Source organism: Helianthus annuus, chromosome 17 (genome assembly GCF_002127325.2).
Source record: "Helianthus annuus cultivar XRQ/B chromosome 17, HanXRQr2.0-SUNRISE, whole genome shotgun sequence".
NCBI lineage: Eukaryota > Viridiplantae > Streptophyta > Magnoliopsida > Asterales > Asteraceae > Helianthus > Helianthus annuus.
Window position 1 is genome coordinate 87,881,986 of NC_035449.2, and position 8,254 is coordinate 87,890,239.

General features: G+C 37.9%; 1 protein-coding gene across 1 annotated transcript; it reads right to left on the bottom strand.

The window, feature by feature from the left end:
* Positions 1-3,938: 3,938 nt before the first annotated feature.
* Positions 3,939-8,044, bottom strand: LOC110921709 (tetraspanin-19). The gene is made up of 6 exons (XM_022166054.2): positions 7,707-8,044; positions 6,771-6,870; positions 6,578-6,658; positions 6,037-6,141; positions 4,439-4,592; positions 3,939-4,190 (listed from the first exon to the last, which is right to left on the bottom strand). The coding sequence occupies exons 1-5, from the start codon at positions 7,856-7,858 to the stop codon at positions 4,446-4,448; spliced, it is 585 nt and encodes a 194-aa protein (XP_022021746.1). The 5' UTR covers positions 7,859-8,044; the 3' UTR covers positions 3,939-4,190; positions 4,439-4,445.
* Between the last annotated feature and the right edge of the window lie 210 nt (positions 8,045-8,254).

An 8,254-nucleotide genomic window follows, 5' to 3' on the forward strand; every position in this document is an offset into this window, starting at 1 on the left:
GCTTGCCTTTCTCTTTTGCGCTATATCTCGGTCCATTGACCATGTGGGTCTCCAAGCGTCGGACCTTCTTGTGATTTCCTTCGTCATGGCGCTGGAGCTGACGGGTTTCTTTGCGCACATTCTTCACCAAGTGGCTTAGCTTACCACTTTTAAGTGCTCTCTCGATCTCTTGGCGCAAACTATAGCAGTCATCGGTCAAATGCCCTGAGTCTTTGTGAAAATCACAGTACAAGTTGGGGTCTTGCCCCTTCTTGTTTGTCATAGGCCTGGGAGCCTTGAAATCGTGGTTCTCCGTCATCAATACCTCTTTTGGCGTTTTTATGAGCGGAGTCCAGTGCTTGTCACGATTATCGTCTTTGACTGCTTTCTTGTAACTGATTCGGTCAATTGTTTCACGCACGTGGCGCGGCCTTTCATCGTGGCCTCTTGATCTCCCAGACTTCCAATCGTTACTTTTGTATTTGTTGCGCTTGTTGTTGTCGCGCGTGTTGCCTCTGGAGAATCGATCTTCAGAGTAATAACTCTTGTTCCCAGCGAGTGATTCTTCGGTTTGCGCAACAATCTTTGCGGCTTCCATGAGTTTATACCATTCTTTTGGCATTCCGTCTTTGCCCGTGATAGTTCTGATGAGACTATCACAGCGAATGGCTTTCTTGAAATGACAACGCTTGAGTTGCTCGCTTACGCCACCTATCTCCAAACATTCCTTGTTAAAACGGGTGATGAAGTCCTCCAGACCTTCACCATCTCTTCGCCAGATATCTTCTACTTCAGCTGTGTCGCGCTGGTAGCGTCGCTGCTGGCTGAAGTAGCTCAAAAACTGCGTCTTGAAATCTACCCAAGATTTAATCTTTCCCGGAGGAAGGCTGTCGAACCAGGCGCGAGCAGCCCCGGTAAGAGTTTGAATAAACAAGTGACACCACATAGGCATGTTCCAACCTCCCATGCAACCTACACTTGTGAACGTTCTGACGTGATCATCAGGATCAGTCAATCCATTGAACTTCCCGACAGTCGGAGGTAACTTTTCTCGTGAAAGCGGCGCGAGTGCGATTTTCGGGATGAACTTGGAATGTTCCGCAGCTTCCGTTGGTCTGTATGCCGATGTGCTGTCTCGGCTTGAAGTACTCGTGGTTTTTCGGCAAGCGGTTAAAGACTGACGAACCCTCGTCATCTACCCAAGTTGGATCGTTCGGGTCTGTCTCTTCCCATTCGTTGTTCATGTTGCGCGGCGTGAACCGGCTGTGAACAGGGCCTCGTTGAAGGGTTGACGGATAGTCGTAATAACTATTCGTTTCTCCTCTTGTGTCGCGCGTGTCGTGTACGCTCAAACGTCTGGTAGGGGGAGGCCTGTTTATTCTGCCTTGGAGATTGGGCGGTGGGGGCATTTGGCGCGCCCCTTGACTTGGAGGAGTCACCAAGGACGGTTCTGCCGTAAAAACTGCTTGTTGCGCAATCAGCGACTGGTACGCTGCATTGATAGTGGCGATGTTCTTGGCATACCATGAGGCTGGAGTCTCGCCTTCTGGTAGCCCTAGTAATGCCGAAACATTCTGCGGCGGTGTTGGGTTCGAAGGCCCTTCTCCATTGTTTCCTGGGGTGACCGTCTGAGTGATGCGGGTGATACTCCCGCGCGGGCCCCCGGTATTGGTTACTTCGACTTCACCAATTTCTTCGATTTGTTGGGCTTGGAAGTTTTGGATTCCCTCACCCAACGCCGCATTAGAGTTGGCTCCGAAGCCGAACTCTGGAATGATTCCTTGACCCGCCATGATCGAAGGAAGAAAAAATGTCAAAGGCTCAAATAAAAGAAGATGAGGATGGTTATAGAAAAAACCGGTGGGCGCCAATGAAGAAACACTGAACTAATTATGGAGACTAATCAGTTTGGTTTATGTTTCTACCATAATGGTTAATCTTCTAATAGATATTTGAGCTCCGACTTGATGTCTAATCCTGCAAAACAGAACACCGTTGCTCGTTAAGAGGGGAATGTGGGGGTTTCCCTCTTAACCGGGCTCCAGCGTGAGAATAAGCGACTGCTTTGGGAGGATAATTAAGTGTTAAGAGCGAGAATGGAGGGAATAGGATGTTTAACCTGTGGAATGAGGTTTCTATTTATAGCCGGAGAGGTGTAAGAGGATATGGGCTGATGGGCCTTGGGCCGGGAATGGACAATATAACGGATATGCTCTTTGTCTCACTAGTGTCGACCGTTTAGTGGCTTCTAGAAGTTCTTCGGTGCTGGCGCACCTTGATTGGAGCCACGTGTCATCGTTGTCGGCCCTGCTGCTCTTCTGCCATCAGCAGACAAGTGGAGATCGTGGGACAGATGTCTCCGTCCCATGATTGGTGCCACGTAGGCGTCCTTACGTACTTCTCGTCAGACGATCGTGCCGCACGATTGACCAGAGCCTGCTGGACGCTCATTGGCTCTTTTTACTGCCACTTGTACCTTGTGTACCACTGGAGGCCGCCTTGCGCTGCTTTCCTATGTGGTTCTTGCTGAGCATCTAACTAACCCGCGCGGGTTAGTATGCCCATGTGCTCTTTTAGTATGCTAAGTGTTGATATCAGAGCTTCTTGTGGACGAGACCTCGCGCGACGTAGAGCAGAAAGTGGTGTAGCTCGCGTCACGCCAAAACCCATTTACACATATCCATCCACTGCAATAGCCTTCAACCCCATAATGCGTATCTAACTACTATAATAAAAGAAACCAAGTTTTGAACACGTGTCATTCATTGGAGCTCTCCTCAAATTTATATTTATCTAAATAAATAAATAAAAAATTAATATTAAATCTTGTCATACTTTAATAAAATATTATCCTCAAATATAAATTGTTAATTTAATATATTTTTTAAAACAAATATCTCTCTTATTTACTTATCTTATATTAAATATATAAATAATAAATTAATATTAAATGTTATCCTAATTTATTAAAAATATAATTTTTTTTTATCATTTGGTATACAAAATTATGTTTATTCAACTCGTGTAAAACGCGGGGTTTTTAAGGATATAATTTTTTATTATTTTGTAGATTTTTCAACCCGACTATACACGAGTTTTTTAAAGATACGACGTTTTTAGTATTTAATGTACAAAATTACATTTATTTAGGATATAATTTTTTATTATTTGGTAGATTTTTCAACCCGACTATACACGGGTTTTTTAAAGATATGACGTTTTTAGTATTTAATATACGAAATTACATTTATTTAATATGTGTAATACACATAGTTTTTAAAGATATAACTCTTTTTTAAATCTATTCAACATGTGTAATATACGAGGTTTTTAAGGATGTAATTTTTTATTATTTGGTAGATTTATTCAACCTGATTATACACGGGTTTTTTAAAGATACGACGTTTTTAGTATTTAGTATACAAAATTACATTTATTTAATCTGTGTAATACATATGGATTTTAAAGATATAACTTTTTTATTATTTGATATATAAAATTACATTTATTTAACCCGTATAATATACAGAGTTCATAAAGATATAACTTTTTATTATTTAATCTATAAAATTACATTTATTCAACCCGTGTAATACACGGGGTTCTAACCTAGTATACTATATTGGCTACGTTTTATCTTATCCTATTGGTTAGCATGGTATTAATGAGCCCAATGATGGTATTCTCATAGTTATATAAATGTTAAAAGAAAACCATCTGCAGCAAAACATTCTATGTTGGATCGGTAGCACAAAGACGAGAACACGACTAGCACAAGTTGATTAAACCGTTCAGGCCATGGGACCTGGAGCTAGCAGAGGTTAGATAGCATATCGCCACAGGATCACCACTGCTAGTTTATTCCCGAACCAACATCTTTTACGACCCACTTTATGCTTAGTTTGAAAGAGAAAGAAAGTTGAAGAACATGTTGTGTATACACACACACACACACCAACTGAATGGAAAATTACTTGTAGCATGTCAAGAAGGCAGAGGATAACATAGTTCATATGTGCATTCTAGTAAAAGAGCCACAAGATACCTGGATATTTAACAGCATTTACAGCAAACATGTTTAAATAAATTAATCATACTAAAGAACCAAACGTCTTTCCATGTTTTGGTTTGTTTGGGTGTGTTGCCATAGATCACAAACCGACAATTGTCTTGGCACCGAACGTCCCATGTAATCTTATCTTCACATTTCCCTGAAAACAAAAAATTTCCAACATATAAACTAAGTTTAAAGATGGGCAGGGATAACTCAATTTTATGTAGCTGTCATACAATCCATCTAATGACAGTTTTTAAAACTGGCTAACTGACTAAAAAGTAGGGGTTTGTTAAACGGGTCGTATTCACGGGTTAGTAGAACCAAACACAACACCCTCATTCAGGGGTTGACTGACACGAACATGACCCATTGAATCGAAAAAAGTTGTTGTATGCAATTTACCTGAGAATTATCTGGTTCCATAAACAGGAGCGCCAACAACGTAATTCCTCAACAATGGGACTTCTTCAAGGGTATAATCGTCATCGCTGTCATAATGTCTTTGTTGATGTGGCCCTAGGCCTTTGAGAATAAGTGCCAAAACCGTACACAACCCCTGCCATCCATATAGAAAACTTCACTATAACTAATCTCAACAATTAATCAAAACAAATAATGATATCTGCTTTTATTTATCCGACTATTAAGGGTAATAATTTGACTCGCAGAAGCTGCAACGAAAGTAAATTTAATGGAAACAAAATTAGTTATCAATCCCGTCCTTTTTGATTAATTGTACAACGACTCTATATTTTCTCTATAAGTTTCGTTATCATCGTCAGCCGTATAATCTAAGGATTTATTGAATCATCATTTTCCCAAATATGTGCTTATTACAACTTCAAACATAAACACATCCAAACACTACTTTCTAGTTTCTACTAGGGCTGTAAACGAACCGAACGAACACGAACAAGTTCGCGAACTGTTCGTTCGTTAAGGAAACTAACATGTTCGCGAACTGTTCACGAACGCATACCGAACATAAGTTAATGTTCGTGTTCGTTCGTTAAGAAAATTCAATTGTCCACGAACAGTTCGTGAACACTGGTCTTGAACACAAACAAACGCAAGCAAATAAAAATGAACGCAAACGAACATTTAACTTGAAAATAAAAAAGTGAAAACATTGTTATCCTTAAACATTGGATATAAGTAGTTAAATACAACCATCAAATGATAAATCAAAACACAAGAAGTCTACCACACCACCAAACGATGAATAAAGTTTAACTAACTTAGACATAATTATCCACAAAAATGTCTTAGAATGTCCAAATTTTAGCTAACTTAGAAAAAATAGGGTTTCAAGTTTTCAATATGTGTTTAAATAAAAGATTTATTATTTATTATTTTATAATATAATCAAATGAACATATTACCGAACGTTCACGAACGCAGTCGAACGAACGAGACCTGTGTTCGTGTGCGTTTGCTAAGCTAACCGAACGAAATTTTTTTGTTCGTGTTCGTTCGATAAGCTAATCAAACGAACATAAACGAACTTCCGGCCGAACGGTTCACGAACTGTTCGCTGAACGTTCGGTTTGTTTACAGCCCTACTTTCTACCTTAGAAAGAATAATACAATACCACATATTCACATTTTAGAATGCACATACAAACACCCCTAGTTCTTTTAATTGTTTGTTGGTCGGGGCTGTAATGTAATCTAACTAAAAAGATGTTCACAGAGGCTTTGTGCACACATATGAATTAATATACAAGTAAAAGAATAATAATATATCTTTATGAGTTCATCCCACTAGTATTTTCGGTGATCAAACAACATTTGATATTAAAAATAACTTTTTAATAACTTTTTAAGTTGAAAACCCCAAATTCTTTTACAAGATCAATCGACATCGTTCATTTTGGTTTTCTAATGAACAATCAACATTGTTCCTTTACCCTACATAAAGCAGATGCACTACAAGAAAGAGATATCTTGTGCGAGTGTTACATAAGATGATAGTGTGAGTCACACACACAAAAAAATACCTGAATAGAAACAATGGACAAGCCAACCCATTTGCACATGTCAAAATTCTCCTTAATAAAATTCTTGAACTCATTAAAGTTTCCACTTGGGTCTTTTGGGAAGTCCTGATATGATTAAAAAAAGAAAAAACCGAAAAATAAATAAACTTTTTTACGAACGAGTTTAACTGCCATTTCGTCCCTTTGGTTTGTCCAATTATGCGGGTCCAGGCCAAATTTCAAATTTGTTCCATTTTTGTCCCTGACATTCTTGAAACATGCCGAAAGGTAAAAACGTCATTTTCCATTTTTCTTTCATTTCCCCCTTTTTGAACCCCATTAAAATCCCACCCTTTTAAGAAAAAAGGAAAATGACGTTTTTATCCTTCATTAAACAGCAGGTTTTTGGACGGAATTGACATGTTTCAAGAATGTCAGGGATGGAAATGGTACAAATTTGAAATGTAGTTTGGACTGACATAATTGGACAAACCACAGGGACGACAATGGCAATTAACTCTTTACGAACAAACGATTGTAAAGCTTTACGATTAATAAGTACCTCTTCCCAGTTGCGGTTCAGAAACACATCCATTGTAACTGCACCTTCCAGCATTAAGAGAAAAACAACAAACACCAAGTACTACATCCTTGTTAAGTCCCTCAAAAATTAAAGAATAAACGATATATCAAAAGTTGCTTAAAGCAAGGGACAGTTAAGTAATTTTACGTTCATCTCACTAAATGAAGGATACACAATAGAGGCAGCAACCATTAGCTGTCTCTGCTGCAATATGACCTGAACATGTGATCACACACAAGGTTACACCAAGCCCTAGCATTGTGTATATAAACCTGCACAGTTCAGAAGAAAAAAAATGAGGTTTAATTCCATTTTTAGAGAGTTTTAATGACAAAATTCAAAATAATGGAAATTGGAATTTGTGAATCACCAAACTCTTAAAAAGCGAATAAATCTAGCCACCAATCTGGAGACCCCATTAACAAAAGTTAATTACATAAATGCTAAGATTTAACAACCCTCACTTTTTGAAACCAATAATTACGTTAATGAACACCAAAAGTTGCATAACCACTTAAAATTCAATAATTCCAAAAATAGCTAAAATGATCAACGATCATTTAACTTTTTATAACAATAAAAACCAACATGCTTTTTCATTTTTCTCGAAAAAGTCACTCAATCCAATTCTAATATACTAAGCCCCTAAACTTGTTTAAAGTACATGTATTCGTAAAATCTGTGAATGATATATTTCAGCTGCTAACACACGCGTTGAATAACTAGAGGATATCATATGCACTCATTTGTTAGCTTTATAAACAAATTTATACCAAAAACACTTATCCATATCAGCATTTTCACACAACGTAGACCCGGTAACAAAAATCCGGTTTAGCACTTTTATGTGCAAAATGAAAAGGTATGTAAGCTTTTTACATTACTTATATACCTCAAAAAAATGTCCATCAATCATATTTCACACAGCCAAAAATATCAAAACAAGTTAACTGATGAATATACAACAACATAATCGATATAACAGTAAAAACTAGCAGTGCCTGATGAACAGATCACTTACAACCAGCAACCACAACTCATCAATTTCGAATTAAAACCTTATATTCACATTCATATACATACAATTAAATATAGACAGACAGTATACCAAGGAGCAGGGTAGTCAGAATCCTCCATTTCACGGTTCCATGCTCTGATCATCCAAATTGCATACAGGATCATTGCGATTCCGAACATCGCGAGAAAAGAATTAACCAGTTTTAGCAGCGATTGAATGCAACTCCTCAGCATCCGAGACATTTTTTTATGAACTTGATCGATGATCAAGTCTGGGAAGAGGAGAAACTTGCGATTTGAGTGTTGTATGATGATTAGGAAGAGCAATTTGAATCCTGAACCCTAGAATTGTGATTAGGGTTAGGATTTTGGGGGTGATTGATGTGAAGTTGAAGTGGATAAATTATTAATGAGTTGTAGGTTGAATTTGTCAAATTCACGAGGAAATTTAGACCTAATCACGGCTTCTAAGATTTAATTGGTTTTAGATTAATTAATGACTTATTTTTTTTAACTACCATTTTCGTTTTTTTAAAGGAGAAATTCATTAAAACAAGCCCAAAAACGAAAACCGAACCAGGCAACAACAAAAACAACTACATAATTACAAATTTACACCAATCCAACCAAGAGATTGGA

What these genes read in the sequence shown, in the direction of transcription:
- LOC110921709 (XM_022166054.2), bottom strand. Translation starts at nt 7,858, where the DNA reads ATGTCTCGGATGCTGAGGAGTTGCATTCAATCGCTGCTAAAACTGGTT. An exon ending in TGAACCGCAACTGGGAAGAG is followed by an intron (nt 6,142 to 6,577) that starts GTACTTATTAAT and finishes TAATCATATCAG; the next exon opens with GACTTCCCAAAAGACCCAAG. An exon ending in TGTCCATTGTTTCTATTCAG is followed by an intron (nt 4,593 to 6,036) that starts GTATTTTTTTGT and finishes TATGGATGGCAG; the next exon opens with GGGTTGTGTACGGTTTTGGC.